Genomic DNA, 27882 nt, shown 5'->3' with positions numbered 1-27882 from the left:
AAATTCTAAAAAGGTTATGGGCCAGGAAATACTACGCGGATTGACGGAAGAAAACGAGGGTATCACCGTTTTAGTTTTTATATTTAGAATCTCTTCCAAATCAACCAATGATTTTTCTCGACTCATAATATCAATGTCAAAAATTAGGACGCAGAAAGTGTGCCAATTTTAAAGTTCTGGCTAATGTTTCACAGAATTTAAAACATATCCAGGTGTAAGTTTTATAACAAGTTTTGACACAGAATTTGAAGTGTAGATCAGACTATATATAGCTATATCCCATCTTTACTATTTTAGATAATATTGGACAGAACGCCTCCTTTTCAGTAAAGCTGAGACTACTATAACCTCGCTTTAACAGTTAGTCAGAGTAATCTCGGACTATATAACAGTATACTCAGAGTAAAGCTAGTGGAACTATTTCCAAAATCTGATGATATCCTTTTTGTTTTCGAATTCTTTGTCAGGATAGATATTTTTTGAATTTAGCCCACATCACAAAAAAAATTATTATTTTAAGTAAAATACTGACTGGGTTTAATTTATTTTTTGTTTTATTATTCATGAACATTTTACCATTTGATTTTTATGGGGCTAGAATGAAATTTGAAAAAAAGCAGGACAAGAGTTTTGAGTAAAAAAAAGGCAAAAAAAAAGTCAGGACGACAATTTAGGTAAAAAAAAAGTCAGGATAAACAAAAAACAAAAAGGCAGGGCCGAACAGAGTGAAAAATAAAAAGGCAAGACAGAGATTACAGCTAAAAAAAATGCAGGACAAAATTTTTCATCCTAGCACCCCCTATAAAAAGGAAATGGTAGCTCCCTTATTTTAATTCAAAACTATTCAATAGAAATTAAGCCTTAAACAGGTTGGGAAGAATCTGCCAAATGTGGAACTTTTCCGCCAAGGCCTAAATTAAAACATTGTTTGTTTGCCCTTTTCCGATCCTATGTTTTGAAACAAGGTAGGTACATGTAGGTAGGTAAAATATTTTATTTTTTTCCCCAAAAAAATAGCTTGACTCGGTATATTTTTTTTCATGGGTAGGAAGGTAGGTATAATATTTTATTTTATAGATACAAAATCTGCATAATGTCATTTTTGTCTGTTTTGCTTTTGCTAATAAGTTTCTGGGACAACGTTTTGAAAAAAAAAATATCATGTAGAATGTGAAGTTAATTTATATGGCTTTTTTTTTGCACTACTATTTTGTATCAAAATAAAGAGCTGTGTCGCATATTTTCAACGTTTATTTATGCCTGGAACTTTGAAGAGTTTTAAATTGCACTAATGTTCTGTACTACATACCTTGTGCGCTTACCTCTACCTAAAGGTTTTCTGTAAGAGATAACTTTGTCCTGGTTAAATATGTCGGGGCAGACATACATTACTATTATAAAAAGTCCCTAGAGTGTTAAAATTTCCGTGTGTGCCCATGTTTCCAATAAAAATGCTACAAAACTTAAACTCAATTGTCACGTATTTTACATCGCATTTATAAATGATTTGTATGGAAAACTTTGGCGATTTTACTGCCAAATATTCTCCACTTTACAGGCTTTTTGCACCTTTGGTTCATGTCAGATATAAATAATATAGCAATGCTGGTCGAAGGCATCGTTAACCATGATAATCATCCTGATATACGGATCACAAAAGGCCATCCCTACATAAAATACAACGTCCGTTTACACAAAATAGTTTGTACACACGTTAATAATTTTGTATTAAACAAACTTTTTTGTAAATAAACCCTGCTTTTCAAGTATAAAAAAGCAGAGTAAACATACGTCATATCATTATTTCACAGCGTTTAACATCGATTTCAAACAAATGCTTTGAAACTCTATGCATGCTATATGCAAGTGTTCATGTCAAACGCTCAAGTGATACCAAACGGACTAGACCTTATACGATAAAGATAAAACCCGAGGATTCCGGTAAAAAAGTTTTGAGCGGGAAATACAAATATAAGATTTTTGGTAGGACGAAAAAATAAAATAAAATAAAATCTTGCTGGTAAATACAAATAAAAGATTTTCAGGCGGAACGAATTTATAGGGTCGGTCGGTAAAGGGCAAACAAACAATATTTTAATTTAAGCCCAATAGAGTAACAATCACAAAACTCTCTTAAAAATGGGTCTATTTAGGGAACAACCAATTGATATTCTGGGGGGGGGGGGGGGGGGGAGAGGAGGATTTGTTTTGGATCCGTTATTTATTTTTATGAACTAAAAGGACAGATTATTTATTTTCTGCATTGTCAAAGCTTGATTTTTCATTTTTATTAAAAGAAGGACATGAAGGGACTGATTGTTTATTTTCATAATTATATAAATAATAATATTGAAAACATAAAATCCCGGCAAAGGCTTTGGGGGCAGCTGCAGGGCCCAAGAAGCTATAGAAAAATTATGCAAAATTGTGCATTCTGCACATTTCCCAGACCCTTTCTCAGTCAGGGGACTTACTCAAATAAGTGATTTTTAAATCACTTATTTGAGTAGCAAATTTAAGTTAATTTTTTAAATCACTTATTTGAGTAGCAAATGTCACAAATTGGGATTTTGTAGTTTTTTCAAAATTTTAAACACATAGGTTTAAATAATATCTTTTAATTAGTAAAATTAAAAAAAATGAACTTTTTGCTTCTTTTAAGTAGCAAGGTTTATGCCTTTGATGCTATCATTTAGCTGAAAATTCTATTTTAGTTGAAAAAATGCTATAATAATGGCTTAACATAATGAACTGATACTTTCTTAAAAGATTTTTCACAGCAGTGGGAGTATTTTTCCTGTGAAGTTCAAGGTTTCGTCTTTCAGATTATGTAATAAAATTCTACTGTTCGCGATAAAAATTTCACTGTTCGGGGGTGTTGAAATTAGTGGGGGTTATTAAAAGAATGATACTTAAAGAAGTGATTTTTGGGAAGGAAATTGAGGTCTGATACCAAGGGTGTGGAAATGCTATGCCCGACTCGCCCGACTCGTACATTTGAACAACCGGACAAGTAATTATTTTTGTCTGGGTTGCCCGTGGACAAGTAAAAAAATATAAAAGACAAAGTTCAAATCCAACACAAATATAGAATTAATTTCAACATGTTCAAAATGTATAAAGATGTTAAATTTATGTAAAAGAAACCAATGGTCAGCGAGTAAAAACACCAATGTTCATGACGATAAATATTACATAAAACCGAAAATAGATCGATTAACAAAATAAATAAAAATAAGTATTCGTAACATTGCATTGGTTTTGTCCATTGACACGGGATCGTCGATTAGGTTTTATCCATGAAGTGTCATTTTTATATGATTTTGTATCGAGATTCAGATTGATAAATACTTTTAAAACACTGGGCAAGCAAGACAAAAAGAATAATGAGTCGAGTAAAAAACCTAAAATGCAAATGGAGGATAAGGAGTATTAAAAAAAAAAACGGAAGCTAGAATTTCATACATCGTGAATATCAGATTGCACCTGACTATCTAGGATGGAAATTCGGAAAATAAATAATTCTTTTGTCTTTATTTTTATAGATCAAAGGTCAACATTATTTGTTGTCAGAGTGGTAAATAGAAGGGACGGTTTAATTGCCCATCAAGACAATTATAAAAAAAAACAAAAAAACAAGTGTATCAGTTAAGAGAAACAGCAAAAAAGTCAATAGTTTATCCATTATTTAATTTCCATTTCTTCACTCACTGTCCTCTAAATTAGTATATCATTATATGTACCTACTAGCTACAATTCTATTCAAAAACTGCTGCAAAAATTACCTTTACATGTCATTTCATTTGTTGGTTTGCTGTAAGGTTTCTGTCCCATAGATGTTAACCTACTTTCCTAAATTTTTACACACAATAAACAAATGGATTTCATTTCTTGGTGATGCAAAACAGTGCTAAGAATCATATCTTAACTACAGTGAAATACTTCAATGTTTATCGGGACCATCTGGGCGAGTAACTTTTTTTCCGGACAAGTGAACTTTACAGTTTTACTTGCCCAGGGACAAGTGCCCACAGCAAATATTTTCACACCCCTGGATACTTAAATAAGTGATTTTTATGTCATTATCCTAGATACAGTACAAGGTCATCACCTGAAATGACCTGGTCATCCTAGACAACACAAATGTTGGTTCTGATAAGTTTAGAAACATAATTAGTCCCTGGATCATTAGTATTCTATATTTAAAGCTACAATAAAATTAAATCACTTCTTGTAGTGATTAATTTGTACTACTTAAATAAGTGATTATTAAAGAAAGACAACTCTAACTTCCAAGCTTTATGGAAATAATGTTACTTGAATCAGTGATTTAGAAAATCACTTATTTAAGTAAGTCCCCTGACTGTTTCTTCTGCCTCGTTCACACGTACCTTTAATTCGAATCGAATTTGAATCGAATGCGAATCCAATTCCCTAATCACGTTCACACACTCTTCTTTTTTAATTCGAATTGATTCGAATTGGCTAATTCGAATTAACTAATTCGCATTAGAAATACGTTTTTGTTAATCCGAATTAAAAGTTAACGTCGTTAGGACAGTAAAGCAAATTTGACGCGCATTCCAATTCGAATTAGAATTGACGTTAGGACATTAATTAAACGTTCGAATGCGAATTAAACTAATTTGAATTAGTTAATGCGAATCAAATTCGAATTACGTGTGAACTCAACATTAATCTGAAACACAACATGAAACATGCGTTGTATTTTAATAGTTTTTTTCAATGACAATATTTTGGTCAAAAAGCAAAATATATAGATTCAGTGTAAGACTTTTAGTGTTTAGGGACAACATCAAAAGATTAATATATAGGATAAAGCAAAAATTGTAATTCATATGGCTTCTGTTTTTGTTTTTTTTTGTGTGTTTCGGCTTGCAGAAAATCATTTATACCAGTCCTGTCAAGTATGTTTTTTTTCAAATTAAGTAAGAAGGGGGCTTATAATCATTGATAATACCAGGCAGGCTTTAACTGCGAAAGTGGACGCAGTCCGTATCAATTACATTTATTTAATTCTAGCATATTTTAATGTTCAAAAAGAAATGGAAATACTGTAATGTTTCTGATGTTGGTTCTGTTGTTACTAATAGTCTCATGACAAACGAGACCAGAAGAAAGAGAGTTCATTAGTACATCATGTACATTGGAAATTACATTTTTGTTTTTAATTTTATGGATTTTTCTACTGTTATAGTGGACTCCCTCTCTTATAACTTTGCCAGGAAAGTTTTTATAACACATTTCAATTACAACTTTATGTAGTTGGTGGGGGGTAGGACCTTTATAGGGACACAGGGATCGGGTGTTTTTAAGCTCGTGATTTCTTGATTGTTTTCGGCATTGATCCTTTGGGGATCCAGGAATTTCTTTTTTTTTAATTTTGGGATTCCGGGATTTAAATTCGACCTCAACAATATTTGAAGGTCAAGTGTGTGAAAAATATGCATAAAATAAAAGTCTACCATGTCTACTTTAAATTAAGAAGTTATTGCATTTTTTTGTAATGCAAATATTGCCATTGGGCGAGTTTCCGAGTAATAAGAAATCAGTTTCTAATATTTGATGCATCTATATCTGTACGCAGCTTTTCCTGAAATCACAATATTTATTCTTGAATTTAGGTCTATTTATAAAAAAATCACAATAATAAATGCACACAATAATTTCTGAATTTACAGCATTACACACCTTATTACATATACATGTACATGGTATGTACATTTGTCAAACCATTATTTCTTAATATTTCTTATATTGGTTTGTAATTTTATCAAAAAGATCCTAAATATGCTTAAAAGTTTTTATACAACTCCCTTTTGGCTTTTGGTACATGTGGTATCTACAATCAAAACATGCATACATGTACATTACTGAAGTGTGGAGTCATATTCAACTGATAATTAGAATTATGGGAAATGATATAAAATAATATTGTCCAAGAAATTCAATGAAATTATTAAAAAAACATTCTTATTTTTCCTGTGTAGCCATAAAAAAAAATCTGGTACAATATAGGTATTCTTCTTTAAAAATTATCACAAAACAAAAAATTACAAGAATCTTACATTTAACTGTTTAAGGATGTTGGCTACATGTAACTTTTTTGTTTGTAACTTGTTTTCAACTTTCAAGATAACAACTCGACCAAAGAGCAGAAAACGGCTATTGGTACTTTACAGAACGGAATGGAACGGAACGGAACGGAACGGAATTTCATTTAAGGTATCCAAAGGGGGCATTTATCAAAATTTCGAAAAATCTTTAAAACAAAACAAACTTTAAAATTTCTGTGTTTTACGGTTTTCCATATACAAATAACACAAATGTATACTTAATCTCATCTTCACAGGTGAAATGTGTAATAATGTATAACATCGGGAAATATTCTGTAGATGAATATGTCGGATTGTCCTGATAAATTATCATGAAATTAACGCATTTGCAAGTCATGCATTATGATATCTAGACTGACCTCACGTCGTCCTTGATTAGAGACAGTTGAATCTGATTTAAACTTTTTAATTTATTTTTCCGTTCCGTTCCGTTCCGCAAAGTACCAATTGCTCTGAGGAATTGGTATTTAACGGAAAAAACGGAAACAGACATCTTTAATGTAATTAAAGCAGTATGATAAAAAAAATTGTCTGACACCTCTTTTTGCATGAGTGGTATGTGTTTTAGATAGCATTTTCGACATGATCAATAATAAAAAATTTAACTCAAAGGCAGGTTACACAAAAAGTCTTTCTCCTTCCATGGGTAATTATATTTTAAAAAAGAGGCCTTCAACAGCCCGTTCCGACGATGATTAGAGACAGTGATCAAGTTGAATCTGATTTAAACTTTTTAATTTATTTTTCCGTTCCGTTCCGTTCCGCAAAGTACCAATTGCTCTGAGGAATTGGTATTTAACGGAAAAAACGGAAACAGACATCTTTAATGTAATTAAAGCAGTATGATAAAAAAAATTGTCTGACACCTCTTTTTGCATGAGTGGTATGTGTTTTAGATAGCATTTTCGACTTGATCAATAATAAAAAATTTAACACAAAGGCAAGTTAATCAAAAAGTCTTTCTCCTTCCATCGGTAATTATATTTTAAAAAAGAGGCCTTCAACAGCCCGTTCCGACGATGATTAGAGACAGTGATCAAGTTGAATCTGATTTAAACTTTTTAATTTATTTTTCCGTTCCGTTCCGTTCCGCAAAGTACCAATTGCTCTGAGGAATTGGTATTTAACGGAAAAAACGGAAACAGACATCTTTAATGTAATTAAAGCAGTATGATAAAAAAAATTGTCTGACACCTCTTTTTGCATGAGTGGTATGTGTTTTAGATAGCATTTTCGACTTGATCAATAATAAAAAATTTAACACAAAGGCAAGTTAATCAAAAAGTCTTTCTCCTTCCATCGGTAATTATATTTTAAAAAAGAGGCCTTCAACAGCCCGTTCCGACGATGATTAGAGACAGTGATCAAGTTGAATCTGATTTAAACTTTTTAATTTATTTTTCCGTTCCGTTCCGTTCCGCAAAGTACCAATTGCTCTGAGGAATTGGTATTTAACGGAAAAAACGGAAACAGACATCTTTAATGTAATTAAAGCAGTATGATAAAAAAAATTGTCTGACACCTCTTTTTGCATGAGTGGTATGTGTTTTAGATAGCATTTTCGACTTGATCAATAATAAAAAATTTAACACAAAGGCAAGTTAATCAAAAAGTCTTTCTCCTTCCATCGGTAATTATATTTTAAAAAAGAGGCCTTCAACAGCCCGTTCCGACGATGATTAGAGACAGTGATCAAGTTGAATCTGATTTAAACTTTTTAATTTATTTTTCCGTTCCGTTCCGTTCCGCAAAGTACCAATTGCTCTGAGGAATTGGTATTTAACGGAAAAAACGGAAACAGACATCTTTAATGTAATTAAAGCAGTATGATAAAAAAATTGTCTGACACCTCTTTTTGCATGAGTGGTATGTGTTTTAGATAGCATTTTCGACATGATCAATAATAAAAAATTTAACTCAAAGGCAGGTTACACAAAAAGTCTTTCTCCTTCCATCGGTAATTATATTTTAAAAAAGAGGCCTTCAACAGCCCGTTCCGACGATGATTAGAGACAGTGATCAAGTTGAATCTGATTTAAACTTTATAATTTATTTTTCCGTTCCGTTCCGTTCCGCAAAGTACCAATTGCTCTGAGGAATTGGTATTTAACGGAAAAAACGGAAACAGACATCTTTAATGTAATTAAAGCAGTATGATAAAAAAAATTGTCTGACACCTCTTTTTGCATGAGTGGTATGTGTTTTAGATAGCATTTTCGACATGATCAATAATAAAAAATTTAACACAAAGGCAGGTTACACAAAAAGTCTTTCTCCTTCCATCGGTAATTATATTTTAAAAAAGAGGCCTTCAACAGCCCGTTCCGACGATGATTAGAGACAGTGATCAAGTTGAATCTGATTTAAACTTTTTAATTTATTTTTCCGTTCCGTTCCGTTCCGCAAAGTACCAATTGCTCTGAGGAATTGGTATTTAACGGAATCAACGGAAACAGACATCTATAATGTAATAAAAGCAGTATGATAAAAACAAGTCAGACCCTTCTTTTTTGAATGAGTGGTAAGTGTTTTAGATAGCATTTCGACTTGATCAATATTTAAATAAACAGCTGCGCCATGAGCGCATGATACGCCCGTCGTCTTGTGAAAAAACATAAATCTTTTTTGAATAACACAGGGTTGTACAGGATGTCATGCTTAGTATATCCTGACTCATTCCTTATTCCCGCTCAATAGGAAGATTGTGCAAGATGTATTTGGAAACCCGACGCAACATTAGCCTGTTAAGTTTTAAGCAATAGAGATACAGCGCAACATGTGAAAAAAACCTCTTTTTTTTACAAAAAACTCAATATCTCGAAAATATAAAAATGAATCATCACCAAAAAGTATACAGATCTTTAGATTATTATAACAAAGAAGTGTGTAAAGTTTTAAGCAATAATCATAAATCGTTTTTGAGATATGGTGCGACATGTAAACCCCCCCTTTTTTTTTACAAAATACTCAATAACTCAAAAATGAAATTTTGAATCATCACCAAAAAGTATACAGATATTAAGATTAATATAACTAAGAAGTATTTAAAGTTTTAAGCCATAATCAAGAATCGTTTTTGAGATACGGTGCGACATGTGAAAAAAACACACCCCTGTTTTAGTTACAAAGTGCCGTAACTCAAAAAGTTGTAATCTTATTTTCACAAAAAGGTATACAGATCATTTGACCATCATAAGAAACAACTATGTTAAGTTTAATGAAATTTGGATAAGTCGTTCTCAAGTTACGGTGCGACATGTTTACACCGGACAGACGGACGGACGGACGGACGGACGGACGGACGGACACTGGACATTTGTATACCATACTACGTCCCGTCAAAATTGACGGACGTATAAAAAATAACACAAAGACAGGTTAGACAAAAGGTCTTTCTATTTCCATTGGTAATTATAAATTAAAAAAGGGACCTTCCGAAGATGATTAGAAACAGTGATCCCCATTTCCATTCTCAATTTTATATTAGAAACAAGGTCTCATAAATATTAAAACATATGTTTAAAATATATCTTCATAAAAATATGAGCACTAAACACTGGTTTACACTATAATAAAAAAATGTTTGCAAATTGTTAAAACATTTTCGGATTTATCAAAGCACTATAACAATGTATAAAAAATGGTAACTCCTTAAAAGTCATAAACCACAATAATAACTGCTGTTAATCAAAGTATTTATAAAAACTAAAAGTCTGTTCTGTTACAAAACCTATAGGCAAAGGTCTTACTATAATATCAGCGGGAAATTTCGGTTCTAGAGGTGCATTCTGTATTTAATCTGTTTTTTTTTTTCTCCTATCTCCTGACGACAGCTGGTGTGTCCGTAGATATTGTTTAAATTTTCTATATTTTCACTTTTTAATTAGTTTACCTGCACAATGGCGCAGAAGCAATATTCATTTTTTGGCGCAAATGAAAAACTACAACTTTTAAGAATTGGCGCAAAAGCAATGCGTACTTAAATATCAATCAAATTTGACCGTGCCCACAAAACGATTGTTCAAATTACGAATAGTTTCAGCTTAAAATCCATGGCACTCTAAAATGCAGATTTTTTAAATCACATAAATTCCATATCGATATACGTATATTTGGATCTATGCAATATGTTTATCTGGACATCAGCATGCTAGCTTAGTTCCGTCATTTCAATAACATGGATGGCAATATGTTTGATTGATCTAACCATACGTTAACCAGTGTCCTTTGAATACAGTGATCATGCATGATGTGAACATTTTTTTCTATAGACATAGGTAGATTTGATTAATCCAAATAATATAGGTATAAAGCATACCGGTGTCCATGCAATTCATAATGCAAAACAACAATATATAGAAATAAATTATGTTTTTTTTTATGAAATGTATGTGCTTATGCAACATTATCAAACTGCTGTAATGCATTAGTTATAAACTTTGAAAGAACCGATGACTTTTCATTCGTTTTTAAACTCAAATGTACTTAAATAGCACATTTTAAACCGTAAGAAATTGGTTTATCTCTCGAAAAAACCTGAACTGTTCTCGAAAAAACCCGAACTGCTCTCGAAAAAACTTGGACAGATGGAAATGAATATACCCTTAAAATTGCCTTTTAATTACAATAACTAAAACTTTTGTTATAGCATATGTAAATGTAAGGATATAAAGACATCATGTGTGCATGCTCTTTGAAATTTGCATTGGTATGTGTATAGAAATTGCTTTTATCTATATTTTGGCATAAAAGCATTATTAGGCCAAATCAAACTTTTTTAACTGCAAAGTATGTATGGTTGGCAACATCCTTTCATCACAAATACTTATTTAACTTGTTTGATCTTGTAAATTTAGTTTAAGCATTTATTTTACGTGTTAAAGGAAAACATGTCTGTTTGTTTACATTTTTAGTCATAATCTCTCGAAAAAACCTGGACGCTCTCGAAAAAACCCGATCAAATCACTCGAAAAAACACGATCTCAACCGGACACTATACCTACGGTGGTAATACTGATACGTATTATTACATATCAGTAAAAAAAATCTACAAACAGTATGTTAATAAAGAGTTATGAAGTAAAATGTACATGGGACAAAATCACAAAAAATACATAGAATAATACAAATTATCAATGAACAGGTGTTATATGTCAGTTTGGTATGGTCAAGACGTTTGGTAAAGATAACATCCTTTTAAGAGAGTTATCTCGCCTTAACCAGTTATGGGGTTTTTCGTATTGCGGATTGCATTCCGTATTTGTATGATATGTTAGTTGATTTGTTCTCTTGATTTATTGTTACCATTCCATGTAGATGTGTTTTTGAAGAATAGAATTTATTAACTATTATCTATGCCAGAAAGGAGCATTAAACAGGGCTTTACTTGACAGTCGATGTAGAGTCTGCAACAAAAAACGAATCATAGTATATTTTTAGCATTCTTTTAAACACATACAGTAGACGTCATGAGAATGAGTCAGGATATACTAAGCATGACATCCTGTACAACCTTGTGTTATTCAAAAAAGATTTATGTTTTTTCACAAGACGACGGGCGTATCATGCGCTCATGGCGCAGCTGTTTATTTAAATATTGATCAAGTCGAAATGCTATCTAAAACACTTACCACTCATTCAAAAAAGAAGGGTCTGACTTGTTTTTATCATACTGCTTTTATTACATTATAGATGTCTGTTTCCGTTGATTCCGTTAAATACCAATTCCTCAGAGCAATTGGTACTTTGCGGAACGGAACGGAACGGAAAAATAAATTAAAAAGTTTAAATCAGATTCAACTTGATCACTGTCTCTAATCATCGTCGGAACGGGCTGTTGAAGGCCTCTTTTTTAAAAATATAATTACCGATGGAAGGAGAAAGACTTTTTGTGTAACCTGCCTTTGTGTTAATTTTTTTATTATTGATCAAGTCGAAAATGCTATCTAAAACACATACCACTCATACAAAAAGAGGTGTCAGACAATTTTTTTTATCATACTGCTTTAATTACATTAAAGATGTCTGTTTCCGTTTTTTCCGTTAAATACCAATTCCTCAGAGCAATTGGTACTTTGCGGAACGGAACGGAACGGAAAAATAAATTAAAAAGTTTAAATCAGATTCAACTTGATAACTGTCTCTAATCATCGTCGGAACGGGCTGTTGAAGGCCTCCTTTTTAAAATATAATTACCGATGGAAGGAGAAAGACTTTTTGTGTAACCTGCCTTTGTGTTAAATTTTTTATTATTGATCAAGTCGAAAATGCTATCTAAAACACATACCACTCATGCAAAAAGAGGTGTCAGACAATTTTTTTTATCATACTGCTTTAATTACATTAAAGATGTCTGTTTCCGTTTTTTCCGTTAAATACCAATTCCTCAGAGCAATTGGTACTTTGCGGAACGGAACGGAACGGAAAAATAAATTAAAAAGTTTAAATCAGATTCAACTTGATCACTGTCTCTAATCATCGGATGAACGGGCTGTTGAAGGCCTCTTTTTTAAAATATAATTAATGATGGAAGGAGAAATTTTTAAGACTTTTTGTGTAACCTGCCTTTGTGTTAAATTTTTTATTATTGATCAAGTCGAAAATGCTATCTAAAACACATACCACTCATGCAAAAAGAGGTGTCAGACAATTTTTTTTTATCATACTGCTTTAATTACATTAAAGATGTCTGTTTCCGTTTTTTCCGTTAAATACCAATTCCTCAGAGCAATTGGTACTTTGCGGAACGGAACGGAACGGAAAAATAAATTAAAAATTTTAAATCAGATTCAACTTGATAACTGTCTCTAATCATCGTCGGAACGGGCTGTTGAAGGCCTCCTTTTTAAAATATAATTACCGATGGAAGGAGAAAGACTTTTTGTGTAACCTGCCTTTGTGTTAAATTTTTTATTATTGATCAAGTCGAAAATGCTATCTAAAACACATACCACTCATGCAAAAAGAGGTGTCAGACAATTTTTTTTATCATACTGCTTTAATTACATTAAAGATGTCTGTTTCCGTTGATTCCGTTAAATACCAATTCCTCAGAGCAAATGGTACTTTGCGGAACGGAACGGAACGGAAAAATAAATTAAAAAGTTTAAATCAGATTCAACTTGATCACTGTCTCTAATCATCGTCGGAACGGGCTGTTGAAGGCCTCTTTTTTAAAAATATAATTACCGATGGAAGGAGAAAGACTTTTTGTGTAACCTGCCTTTGTGTTAATTTTTTTATTATTGATCAAGTCGAAAATGCTATCTAAAACACATACCACTCATGCAAAAAGAGGTGTCAGACAATTTTTTTTATCATACTGCTTTAATTACATTAAAGATGTCTGTTTCCGTTTTTTCCGTTAAATACCAATTCCTCAGAGCAATTGGTACTTTGCGGAACGGAACGGAACGGAAAAATAAATTAAAAATTTTAAATCAGATTCAACTTGATCACTGTCTCTAATCAAGGACGACGTGAGGTCAGTCTAGATATCATAATGCATGACTTGCAAATGCGTTAATTTCATGATAATTTAGTCAGGACAATCCGACATATTCATCTACAGAATATTTCCCGATGTTATACATTATTACACATTTCACCTGTGAAGATGAGATTAAGTATACATTTGTGTTATTTGTATATGGAAAACCGTAAAACACAGAAATTTTAAAATTTGTTTTGTTTTAAAGATTTTTCGAAATTTTGATAAATGCCCCCTTTGGATACCTTAAATGAAATTCCGTTCCGTTCCGTTCCGTAAAGTACCAATAGCCCAGAAAACAGCCTAAGGCCAGCAATTGTTCTTCAACACATATTGAAAATCCTGTACCTGACAATGTGTTGGGAAATGGATGTCACACTTAACTCAGAAACATACAAATGAATCAAAATTTAAAAACAAACAAAGGACTTACAAAGGCTAATGGTTCCGGACTTATGACAGGCACACACATTCTACTAGGTTTAACATGTTGTGTGAGATCTAAACCGTCCCCTTGTACCTCTAGCCAATGTGGAATAAACAACCACACAGCAATACACACAGTAAAACTCAGTTTGAAAATTGTTTGAGTCCAATATGTAAAAATAGATAACAGAAGAATCTCTTTAGCAAAATGCCAATCATTGACATTGATCAACATAAATTAAATAAGTAATAATAAACCAATTAATATATGTGTTTCAATTATTTCAGATCAGAAGACAAGCAAATCTCTTGAGAAGAACTAAAAATCATTTCCAGTATTCACCATAGCATGGTGGGAATCCAAGCAGAAATGAATTGATTTCCATGCAATATATATCCAATACTCTCTGTGTCTCAGATTTAATGACGTCATTGGCAATTAAGCTACCCGAATATGCTGGAAAGATATCTGTGTCTCAGCGAATAATGAACACAAATATTTAAGGTGCTTTACAATGTTTTCCTGAAAATCTGAAATATATCACAAATGAAGGCATGCATTGACTAACAAAGTTAGAAGGACAGAGACAGACAGTGTGTCATAATTTTAAAAAGCCAAAAATTTATAATCCAATTTCATATATATATATATATATATATATATATATAAGAAAGAAGAAATGCAGACAAACAATATTGTTAATAATTTTGCTACTTGCATCCTTGCCAGTTGTTAAAGATGGAATTGAGTCTCCAAGAAGATATTGTAGAGAACAATGATGAGATTAAAGTTGAAGGTGAAATTTTAACATGGGACACCCTCTGGTTTGAAGTTTGTAGTTCTGGGGAGCAAAATGAAGATAACAAGGAAACTGTGAAAACTTGCTCTGAAACAGCCATCTCTAATCAAGTTATCTGTAGTACAGAAATAAGTATGTTTTATCATGTTTATAGTGAATTGTAAATTAGGAAATCATTGTGAGGTTTTCATCGTTGTCAATAATGCAACTCCTTGAGTGTCGCAATAAATAGAACTTTTGAAAACATTCTGATATCTGGTAAAAATGTAGCTTTATTCTAAAATTGCAATTATAACTACAGAAATAATAATAGCAGTAATTTCTGAATTTACATTATTATTTAACAAGAAGTATTTAAGATATAATGTGTTTCATATTTTTATTGATTTTATATCTTACAATACAATACATCTACCGTACACATGCTAAGCAAGAATAATTTGAGGTTTGATTTCAATGAAACAACTATGAGGGGCCTGATGGGTTATTTTTGTTGTTTGTGATTGGTGCATTTTAGTTATCGCGATCTGTTTCTCTACAGATTTTTTTACGACCGCAAATTTTGAAAAAATTTTCGTCGTATATTGCTATCACGTTGGCGTCGGCGTCGGCGTCGTCGTCGTCGTCGTCGTCGTCGTCGTCGTCCGGCGTCCGAATACTTTTGGTTTTCGCACTCTAACTTTAGTAAAAGTGAATGGAAATCTATGAAATTTTAACACAAGGTTTATGACCACAAAAGGAAGGTTGGTATTGATTTTGGGAGTTTTGGTCCCAACATTTTAGGAATTAGGGGCCAAAAAGGGCCCAAATAAGCATTTTCTTGGTTTTCGCACTATAACTTTAGTTTAAGTTAATAGAAATCTATGAAATTTTGACACAAGGTTTATGACCACAAAAGAACGGTTGGGATTGATTTTGGGAGTTTTGGTCTCATTAGTTTAGGAATTAGGGGCCAAAAAAGGGCCCAAATAAGCATTATTCTTGGTTTTCGCACAATAACATTAGTTTAAGTAAATAGAAATCAATGAAATTTAAACACAATGTTAATGACTACAAAAGGAAGGTTGGTATTGATTTTGGGAGTTTAGGTCCCAACAGTTTAGGAATTAGGGGCCAAAAAGGGACCCAAATAAGCATTTTTCTTGGTTTTCGCACCATAACGTTAGTATAAGTAAATAGAAATCTATGAAATTTAAACACAAGGTTTATGACCATAAAAGAAAGGTTGGGTTTGATTTTGGGAGTTTTGGTCCCAACATAATAAGGGGCCCAAAGGGTCCAAAATTAAACTTTTGTTTGATTTCATCAAAATTGAATAATTGGGGTTCTTTGATATGCTGAATCTAACTGTCATGACTGTGTATGTAGATTCTTAACTTTTGGTCCCATTTTCAAATTGGTCTACATTATGGTCCAAAGGGTCCAAAATTAAACTTAGTCTGATTTTAACAAAAATTGAAATCTTGAAGTTCTTTGATATGCTGAATCCAAAAATGTACTTAGATTTTTTATTATGGGCCCAGTTTTCAAGTTGGTCCAAATCAGGATCTAAAATTATTATATTAAGTATTGTGCAATAGCAAGTCTTTTCAATTGCACAGTATTGCGCAATGGCAAGAAATATCTAATTGCACAACATTGTGAAATATCAATTTTTTTTTTAATTAGAGTTATCTTTCTTTGTCCAGAATAGTAAGCAAGAAATATCTAATTGCAAAATATTGTGCAATAGCAAGATTTTTTTTTAATTGGAGTTATCTTTCTTTGTCCAGAATCAACTCAAATCTTTTTTATATACAATATACAATGTATATTCACTTTTTACTACCAACTGATAAATTAAAATAATCTTTACCATTCAGTGATAACAAGCAGTTTTTTTACATCTTAATATTTTATGATGTATTTAAATGAGTAGTTATTGTTGCAAACTCCATTAGAAATTTTAATTGAGATTAGTTTTGGAATAAGGGAAAGGGGGATGTGATTAAAAAAATTGGGTTCAATTTTTCTCATTTGAAATTTCATAAATAAAAAAGAAAATTTCTTCAAACATTTTTTTGAGAGGATTAATATTCAACAGCATAGTGAATTGCTCTAAGAGAAACAAAAATTTTAAGTTCATTAGAACACATTCATTCTGTGTCAGAAACCTATGCTGTGTCAACTATTTAATCACAATCCAAATTTAGAGCTGAATCCAGCTTGAATGTTGTGTCCATACTTGCCCTAACCGTTCAGGGTTCAACCTCTGCGGTTGTATAAAGCTACGCCCTGCGGAGCATCTGGTTTGTTTATATATTTTTCGTGATCTGTGATCATGGAAATTTATTTTCTGTGAATCGTGATTGACAAAGTAATCAACTTGAGAATCGTGATGGGACCACGTCCACCCCCCCCCCCCCCAATCCCCATCAGGCCTCTCAACTATCCACCAGAGACCGAATGACTCAGAAGCTAGGAAGTAGAGACCATAAACAAAATGGCAGGTTAAAAGGACCTGACATAAAAATTAGTAATTCAATTCAAACAAGAAGTCTTAGACCAAAAAACTTAAGACTCAAACATGTTGCACATCAACTGATGACAAACACTGACTTACAAGATCTTAAACATGTTAAAGGTGATTTGGTTGAAAATCTCATTGAATTTGAATAGTGAATGTGAGTTACTCACTAAATGTTATATACTTTCATACTGTAAACCAACTTATTTTCGAGACTTTCGCAAGTAGAAAAAGAACACAAATATAAATCGTCGCAAATATGTAAAAACTTGGATCTTTCAGGTTTCCTTATCAATCTGCATCAAGTATATAGAAAAACGGGAAATTAAATAGCCGGGAAGTGGACAAAAAGGGTAAAACGCCAAATAAAGTATCTGCGAAAATAAGTTGGTTTACAGTATCACACATCTAATATAATCTCCTCATATAAACACATTTACCTTACAATTATTTATCAATAAATTGACTGTAGCTTGAGTAATTTAACTGTGCTTACTTAGTAACTATAACCTCATTAGAGCCAATCTCCTCACAAAATACAACACTACACTTTCCCTAATTCCTCCAAGGCACCAAATCCCATCTCCATTGTTTCAAAACTCTTGATCCATAAATGGTCAAGGATAAATGGATTGTTGTTTTAACTTCCTCTTTTAAAAAAAGAGACGAAAAATACCAGAGGGACATTCAAATTAATGTGGAAAATAAAGTAAAAAAGCCACAGCTAAAAAGAAACGGACAAATGGACAAGCAAAAGTTCAAAAACACTATGTTCTATGGTCGGGTTGTTGTCTCTTTGACACATTCCCCATTTCCATTCTCAATTTTACAATGTAGAAATTTAAGCAACACGAACCCACACAAAACTGTAAATATTAGCCTTATCTGATGTGGAATATGTTAATTCCATACATATTTATTACTGATTGAGTAGTATAATGTGCAGAATTTCTTGAGAAATATGGAGACGAAAGGATCCAAAATTATTTAAATACATGTTACTGTATATCTTATTCATTTTTAGAAAATGATGAGGCAAGTGACAGCACCCTTAACATTGGAAGTAAAGGCAATGATGTCAGTGCAGTGACCACTAAAAGTGCATCTTCTCAAAAACCAGAACATGCAAATAATGATGCTGTTGCAGAGGTCAAAGGAAGAACTAGTACTATTAGGGATGGATCAACAGCGTCATCACTAATAACGAAAGCTCTTGCTACTAACCAAGACACATCAAGTAGAACAAGTAAAGAAAATGATTATACAGAAAACCAGACAAATTCAAGAAAAAAAAGTAAGGATAATATAAACATGATAAAGGTCAATGTATTAGATTAAAAAAAAACAATCCTAGGGCAACTATCAAGCACAAGCCAAAGTTCTATGAATTAGCATGCTATCAAAGTGATATATATGATTGAACAAGAACATCTAGAGAAAATGTTTGATAGTGTTTTTCATGTGACACAAGCATTTTTGTCGAGCCTGCAACTTTTGTTGCAGAAAGCTCGACATAGGAATAGTGATCCAGCGGCGGCTACGGCGGGGGTGTTAGCTAACTTCTTAAAAGCTTTATATTTTAGAAGGTGGAAGACCTGGATGCTTCATACTTTGTATATAGATGCCTCATGTTACGAAGTTTCCGTCAGTCACATGTCCAATGTCCTTGACCTCATTTTCATGGTTCAGTGACCACTTGAAAAAAAAGTTCAAATTTTTTGTAATGTTGAATTCTCTCTTATTATAAGTAATAGGATAACTATATTTCATATGTGCGTACCTTGCAAGGTCCTCATGTCTGTCAGACAGTTTTCACTTGACCTCGACCTCATTTCATGGATCAGTGAACAAGGTTAAGTTTTGGTGGTCAAGTCCATATCTCAGATACTATAAGCAATAGGGCTAGTATATTCAGTGTATGGAAGGACTGTAAGGTGTACATGTCCAACTGGCAGCTGTCATCTGACCTTGACCTCATTTTCATGGTTCAGTGGTTATAGTTAAATTTTTGTGTTTTGGTCTGTTTTTCTCATACTATATGCAATAGGTCTACTATATTTGTTGTATGGAATGATTGTAAGGTGTACATGTCTAGCGGGCAGATGTCATGTGACCTTGACCTCATTTTCATGGTTCAGTGGTCAATGTTAAGTTTTTGAGTTTTGGTCCTTTTATCTAATACTATATGCTATAGGTCAACTATATTTGGTGTATGGAAATATTTTATGATATTTATGTCAGTCGCGCAGGTTTTATTTGACCGTGACCTCATTTTCACGGTTCATTGCACTGTGTTAAGTTTTTGTGTCTTGGTCTTTTTTTCTTAAACTATAAGTAATAGGTCAACTATATATGTTGTATAGAAGCATTGTTAGCTGTACATGTCTGCCTGGCATGGTTCATCTGACCTTGACCTCATTTTCAAGGTTCATTGGTCTTTGTTTAGTTATCTTGGTTAATGTTAAGTTTATGTGACAGTTGTTATAAAGCTTAACTTTATACTTAGGACTATCAACATAATATCAATGATTAGTATAGAAGGCGAGACATTTCAGGGTGTACACTCTTGTTTGTAAAAAGAAAAAGAATCAACTTGTTCAAAAATAGTAGAGTTCAATACCATATGAGAGAAAGGATGGTCAAATTAGGGGAATGTGGAATGGTCACTAAAAGCTGACCTCTTCTCAGTTCACTAAATGGTGAACTGAGAAGAGAGCAATAAGCATCTAATGCCAAGTGTTATTTAACTGATTGAGTAGTAAGGTGAGAATTTATAAGGAAAAAGAAGCAGGGGTGTGGAAATGCTATGCCCGACTCGCCCGACTCGTACATTTTAACACCCGGACAAGTAATTATTTTTGTCTTGGTTACCCAAGTAAAATGATATACAAGACAAAGTTCAAATTCAGCAAAAATATAGGATTAATTTCAAAACGTATAAAGATGTTTAATTTATGTAAAAGAAACCAAAATGAGTAAAAATAAGTATGCAAACCTGAGTTTTTGTCCCATTGATGTTATAAACCCATTTCCAACATTCCTAAATTTTTTACACATATAAACCAATTGATTTCACTGATTTGTTTGGGATGCAAAACAGTGCTAAGAATCATATATTAGCTAACAATAAAATACTACAATATTTATTGGGACCATCAGGGCAAATAATTTTTTTTCCGGACAAGTAAAATTTACAGTTTTACTTGCCCAGGACAAGTGCCCACAACAAATATTTCCACATCCCTGAGAAGCCATATTTAATTATTAAGTTTCTTATATCCAATATCATGTTCTATTTCAGAAAATGATGATACATGTGCCAGTGTCCTAAATAAAAATGGCGATCAAAACATTAGAAGTAAAGACAATGTCTGTGCAGTGATCACCAAAAGTGTATCCTCTGAAAAACCAGAACATGCAATTTATGAGACTACTGCAGAGGTTAAAAGAAGAACAAATAGTGTCAGGGATAAAGCAAAAGGATCACAACTTCTAAACAAAAGTTGTGCTACTTATCAAGACGCATTAGGTAGAACAAGTAAAGAAAATGATGAAACAGAAAACCAGATAATTTCAAGTAAAAAAGGAAAGGGGAATAAAAGGGTCAATATATTAAATAAGAAAGCACAATTTAAAACATCTGGGGTAAGAATCAAGTACAAGCAAAATGTAAATAAAAACGATATTAAATTGACACGTAAGAGTGAAAGGGGCAATGTAGAGAAAATGTTTAATAGTACAGAATGGGACACAAGCACTTCTCGTGTTAAGAAAAAAACTCAAACTAGTGAAAAACTAACAATGATAACTGAGAGTAAAGATCTTGAAGAAAGAACTAAAGAAAACGAGAGAGACACAACTCAAAATTTGCCTTGTAATGAATTATCTGACTCTCAAACCGGAATAACAGAAAACACTGTTTATGATTTATTAGGTGAAATTGAAATAAATATACCATATCAGTTGAATGAAGATCAGTTCAATAATTTCAACTCTATTACAATAAACAACAATGAAAGTGGCCAATCAGATGATAATGTTGATTCTGAAAACTGTACATTGAGCGTTATAGATACCGAATCTAATTGTCAGCAGAGGGAGACATCCTGTAACATTAATGATGGGAGGTGTCAATTTGGTACTTCTGAATACGTTAGGAAAGATAATGCAAAAACCATTAGTTTAAACCCACAAATCAAAAAATGTAATGTTCTTCGAAAAGACATACAAAACGGTAGAACAGATAGTGAAAAAATCATTATTGAAAACCCACAAAATAAAGAATATAATGTTATTCTAAAAGATACTCAGTATGGTAGGACAGATACAGCAAAAACTATTAATTTAAACCCACACATCAAAGAATGTTATGTTGTTCTAAAAGACATTGGAAAGGAAAATGAATTAACAGAGAACACTGCAAACAATCAATCATCTGTATCAACAAATAGAAGAGTAGTTACTGCTTGTAATGATTTTAATGGAGATGAGGAAAGTCTGAACAGCTTAAGAGCAAATTACAAAGAAGCAAAATATAACAAAGTTAGCAAAGTCATGAAATCTTTCCATTCCAGAACTGAAGTTAATAACCAGAAACAGAAAGGAAACATTTGCAAATGGCAACAATTAAACAAACTAGGAAATCAAAAGTTTCATTTCCCATGTAGAAAAGAATTCAAATATTCATGTGATGTATGTTACAAAAGGTTCACCAAGTCACAACATTTAAGAAAGCACACCAAGACTCACGAAATTCCAAAAACACAAAGGCCTAAAACAAGACATTGGTGCTTCCCATGTGGCAAAGAGTTTGAATCTAAGAGTAGTCTAAAAAAGCATCAGATAAAACATACAGATGAAAGGCCTTATACATGTAATGTATGTTGCAAATCGTTCAAGTGTTCAAGAAGTTTAAAACGGCACGCCCTAATACACAGTTCAAATAGAACAAAAGTACAAAAGCAGAAAACTACACATTGGTGCTTCCCTTGTGGCAAAGAGTATAAACGTATGAGTAGGCTAAAAGAACATCAGAAAATACATACAGAGGAAATGCCATATTCATGTAATGTATGTTGCAAAACGTTCAAGAAATTAGATTATTTAAAATCGCACACCCGAATTCACACAAGTGTCAGATCAAATTTACAAAAGCAGAAAACTACTCATTGGTGTTTCCCATGTGGCAAAGAGTTTAAACGTATGTGTAGGCTCAGAGAGCATCAGAAAAGTCATTCAGATGAAAGACCTTACTCCTGTTGTCTTTGTTCTAGAAAATTTAAGAAGTTGTACTATTTAAAATTGCACAGACGAATTCACACAGGCGAAACACCATATAAATGTGAATTCTGTGATAAAAAATTTAGATATGGAAGCTCTTTGTGGCTTCATAAAGAGATACATAAAGATATCACAGAGAGAAAAACTTTTCTTTGTACCTTTTGTGGAAAATCATGTTTTCAAAAGTCTAATTTTGAAATTCACCTGCTGTCACATCAAACAGAGAGAAGGCAGTCAGGAAAAGAATGTCAAGATTCTGGTAAAAATGTAGATGCGATCAGGATGAATGATCAGTCCATTGACAGCCAATCAGAATTTAGTGATAAAAATGTTTTAAACGAAAATTTTAAATGCTTAGAGTGTGATGCTATGTTTGAAGATAAGGACACCTTAAAACTTCATGAAGAGACCCACGTGAATTTTAAGACTTTTAATTGTGATGAATGTGCTGAAGAATTCAATTTTGAGAAACATTTGATAAAGCATTTGTATATCCATATGAGAGAGAATAATCACAACCAGGCATTTAAAAGAGATAACCAGAAGAAAAACATCAGGAACAGAGAAAAAGAACTAAGCCGAAGCGGCATTGGTATGTTAAAGACAACAGTAACCAGTGACAAGGAATATCCTTCAAAATCCCATTCACATAGGTGGAAATTTAAATGCTATCAATGTACTGCTGGTTTTAATCGCATGAGCAAATTAAAAATCCACGAGAGCAGTCATGCAGGACTTAAGATTCAACATTGTGATCTCTGTGGTCAAGGATTTCGGAACAAATCTAGTTTAAAGCACCATAATCAGATACACACTGGTGAGAATTATTTTAACTGTGACCAGTGTGATAGTAGTTTTAAGGAGAGAAGTAAACTAGAGGCCCATAAGCAGAAAGACCATACTGGTGAAAAACCATTTAGGTGTTCTGTTTGTTTTAAAAGATTTCGTGAAAAGAGTTCGCTCAATAAACACATCAAACATGTATGTTCTCAAACAAAAGTTTCAAATAGTATGAGATGTAATGAAGAAATCCAGTATGAATCCAAAAACAGTAGAGAACAGTTACCAGTCAGTACCAGTTTATGGCTCAACAAAGAAGCAATGTCTAAGAAAAAAGAACGGTTTGTTTGTTTACATTGTGGAAAGGGATTTCATTACATGGCTAGATATAAGATACATCTTTTAACACACTCAGATGTCAAGCCTTTCTCTTGTGATGTTTGCGGTAAATCATTTCGTCGAGGACATTCTTTGAAGACTCACAGGCGAATACACACTGGGGAGAAACCGTATGTGTGTTCATTTTGTGAGAAAGCATTTAATTCTTTAACTTCACTAATTTTCCATAGAAGGACACATACTGGAGAAAAACCGTATTTATGTCATGTATGTGGTTTGCAATTTTCCACAGGATCTTGCTTGAATATTCATCTGTCGCTGCATCAGGATATCAAATTACACAAGTGCCAAATATGTCACAAAGCATATAAGAGACTGCGACATTTGAAAAAACACATAGAAACTCACCAAGAAAGAGATAAACTGAAGTGTGAAACATGCAGTAAAGAGTTCTTCAAAGATACTTTGAAATCTCACATGAAAATTCATACAGGAATAAAGCCATTTTCTTGTTTGATGTGTAAGAAAACATTTGTGTCAAATCAAGATTTAAATCAGCATAAACGTTCCCATACTGGTGAAAAGCCCTTTAAATGTGATTTATGCAACAAAAAATTTAGTGTACAAAAATCACTAATAGATCATTTACGTGTGCACTCTGGAGAAAAGCCATATGCTTGTGATATATGTGGAAAATGTTTCAGCCAGACAGGAAGTCGACGCACACATCTAAAGACACACTCTTTATCTAAAGAATATGTTTGTGAACAGTGTGGGAAGGAATTTACTTTTAAATGTAATTACGAAAAGCACATGATAACACACACAAGTGAGAGGCCGTTTACTTGTAAAGTGTGTAATAAAGGGTTTACTCAAAGCAGTAGTTTGAATACACATTACAGATTACACAAGAAAGAGTTGAACTCAAGGAAACATAAAGAGAAAGACCTGATTCTGAATGAATCCCGCTCAGCTGAATCGGATAAAGCACAGTCCGTTCATGAAAAAGTTAAAGTAGTTAATCAGACTTCAATGAATTTAAAGAATACAGGAACTCCTTCAATGATGGATGGAAGGATGATGTCAACACAAAAAGATGTCACAGATGAGAAAGCGGCTCCAAAAACTTCGAAAATTAAAAAAACACAAAAACAAATAACTAAATTTAAAGCACCTAAGTATACTTGTTCTAACTGTGGAAAAATGTTTAATCAAAAATGTAGTTTAAACGTGCATCAACAGATGCACTATGAGAAGAAACAATTTAAGTGTGATGTTTGTGGAAAGGAATTCAATTTTAAAGGCAATCTAAAAACACATCTTCGTGTCCATACCAATGAAAAACCATACAAATGTCATGAGTGTGGTAAAGGGTTCAGCCAGAGCTCTAGTCTACATACACATAGTCGGTTACATGACAAATGAGAAGTATTAACTTAAAAAGAATAATATGAAATTCGGCTTTTATTGATATCTAGAAACTATGTAAATAGATGGATGAAAATATTTTTTTATTTTTTTCATATTCAGAAACATTATTTCAAGATACAAAATAGGGAAGGACATAACGAGATTTTTATAATTGAGGGGGGTCGGAGGTGTCCTGATCCCGAAATCCGGGGCTTAAAAACATAAAATCCCGAGTTCCCTAATTTAAAAAAAAAATCCTGACATCCCGAACATCGAAAAAAGAAATCCCGGAACCCGAAATGGTCAATCCCGAAACCCCGAGCTTAAAACACCTGATCCCGACGTCCCGAAAAAGGTTCTCCCCTCACCCCACCCCCCTCCCTTCATAATTTTTTCACATTACATTCTATAAATTAAGAAAGAGTTAACATCGAACACAGAAGTACACATACAAAAAGTTTGATATTCTATAATTATAACTCTGTGGTTATTTCTTATACCTTATAAGTTTGTGGAAAAAACTACTGAAAGATAATGTAGGATTTGGATATTTGCATTTCTTCCCTTTAATATTCATTAAAGTTATTATTGATTAGTTAAATTAAGTTTTTTTTTATTAAAAGAAATCAAAAGTGACCTTGTGAAGTCACTTAAAATAAGTCAACTCATTGTAATACCAAACTAGTTTTGACAGCATTTCTTCTGAAGAAGATTAAATTTGTGGAATTAAATTTGGAAATTAGTATGGCGTTCATTATCACTGGACTAGTATATATTTGTTTAGGGGCCAGCTGAAGGACGCCTCCGGGTGCGGGAATTTCTCGCTACATTGAAGACCTGTTGGTGACCCTCTGCTGTTGTTTTTTATTTGGTCGGGTTGTTGTCTCTTTGACACATTCCCCATTTCCATTCTCAATTTTATTTTATAAAATATGAACAATAATGGTACCACACAATGTTTTATTTTCAGTAAATTTACACAGCCGGCTACGGCAAAAAGATAAACTTATTGTTTCTTAAGAAAGAATTTAAAATTCTTAGGTTCAGTTTAGACGGGCTTCTATTATATACCTAGTTTGATATGGACATGTTTTACTGCAATTATATTGCTTGTGTAGTTAGCAGCTGACAATTCACCCTTTAATGATAGCATGTTTTTTTTTCTACAGAGAACATTTTTGTATTTATATATACTAGTATAACAATTTATATTCAGTTCAATAAAATCAGGATGAATAAGCATTGTTTTATTGTGTTACATTGACTGTCACCTTCAAGAACAGCAAAATTTGAGATTTAGGGATTATAATTATTTGTGGACGGCATAAATTATTTGTATTTTAAAATTTACTGTACTTTTCAGAAGGTAGAAACCTTGTACACAGATACGTTATGTTACAAAGATTCCGTCTCACATTTGTTCATTGTTGACATTGTTCATGACCTTTTTTTCATTGTTCAGCAACAACATTGACAACTGTTTAGTTTGTTTATGTCGTATGAAAATTTCATTGATTATGAATAATAGTATAATTCATTTTGGTATATATATGGGATCTTCGCATTTAATTTAATTCTTTATTTATTTAAAGAGGATTGCCAACAGCAAGAGGCTACGTGTGGGTCTCCTCAATGGTCTGTACCGCAAAGCAGCGTTCATTTAAATTAACCTTGCGAAAAAACAAGATGAAAACAAATATTCTGAATTACAAAGTGCATGAAATAATCGCGTACAAGAACGGCTAAATTGAAATAACAACACCATGGCAAAACAATGAAGAAAAAAAAAACAAAACTTCTTCACGTAATTTCTTCAGGAAATGTGCTATCACATTAAAATGTTAAAAATATATACTTTATGTTTTAGTAATTATAAATAACTTTGAAAAATAAAGTAATATGTTATGACTAACCTTGATAAATTAAAAAAAACCCACACATTTACGGAAATTTTAAACACGATTGGTTGATTGATTCTTATTTACTTTAAAGAGATGTTGCATATATATCATGCATATTAAGGACAAAATAATGCAACAGTAAAACGAGTTTGCTGAATGTGCAATAGCCTAAGGGTACATGACAAATCGGACCTTTGTCTACTCGTATCCTATTTTTATACGCCCGTTTACGGGACGTATTATTGTATACCGTTGACCGTCCGGCCGTCGTCAAATGTCGGACATTATCTCAAAAATGCTTAAACCAATATACATGAAACTTTGGTGAATTGATTATATCTATTTAAGTGGCCTCACTTTCGTTTTTGTCGAGCCTGTGACTTTTTTTCGCAGGAAGCTCGACATAAGGATAGAGATCCGGCGGCGGCGCCGTTAGCTAACTTCTTAAAAGCTTCATATTTTAGAAGGTGGAATAACTGGATGCCTTATACTTTGTAAATGGATACCTCATGTTACGAAGTTTCCGTCAGTCACATGTCCAATGTCCTTGACCTCATTTTCATGGTTCAGTGACTACTTGAAAAAAAGTTAAAATTTTTTGTAATGTTAGTTTTTTCTTATCACAAGTAATAAGATAACAATGTTTGGTATGCATGTGCGTACCTTGCAAGGTCCTCATGCCCGTCAGACAGTTTTCACTTGACCTCGACCTCATTTCATGGATCAGTGAACAAGGTTAAATTTGGTGGTCAAGTCCGTATCTCAGATACTATAAGCAATAGGTCTAGTATATTATGTGTATGGAAGGACTGTA

The 27882-nt window shown here is 32.7% G+C and overlaps 1 protein-coding gene across 1 annotated transcript; it reads left to right on the top strand.

Annotated features, from left to right (window-relative positions):
- Positions 1 to 80: 80 nt before the first annotated feature.
- On the top strand, positions 81 to 26407 carry LOC139481869 (zinc finger protein 721-like). Its single transcript, XM_071265381.1, has 4 exons — positions 81 to 214; positions 14341 to 14984; positions 18383 to 18652; positions 20660 to 26407. The coding sequence occupies exons 2-4, from the start codon at positions 14792 to 14794 to the stop codon at positions 25180 to 25182; spliced, it is 4986 nt and encodes a 1661-aa protein (XP_071121482.1). The 5' UTR covers positions 81 to 214; positions 14341 to 14791; the 3' UTR covers positions 25183 to 26407.
- Positions 26408 to 27882: the final 1475 nt, after the last annotated feature.

The sequence above is a fragment of the Mytilus edulis genome, chromosome 7 (genome assembly GCF_963676685.1).
Source record: "Mytilus edulis chromosome 7, xbMytEdul2.2, whole genome shotgun sequence".
NCBI lineage: Eukaryota > Metazoa > Mollusca > Bivalvia > Mytilida > Mytilidae > Mytilus > Mytilus edulis.
The sequence above is the reverse complement of the archived record's forward strand: the minus strand, read 5'-3'. Positions and strand labels throughout refer to the sequence as shown.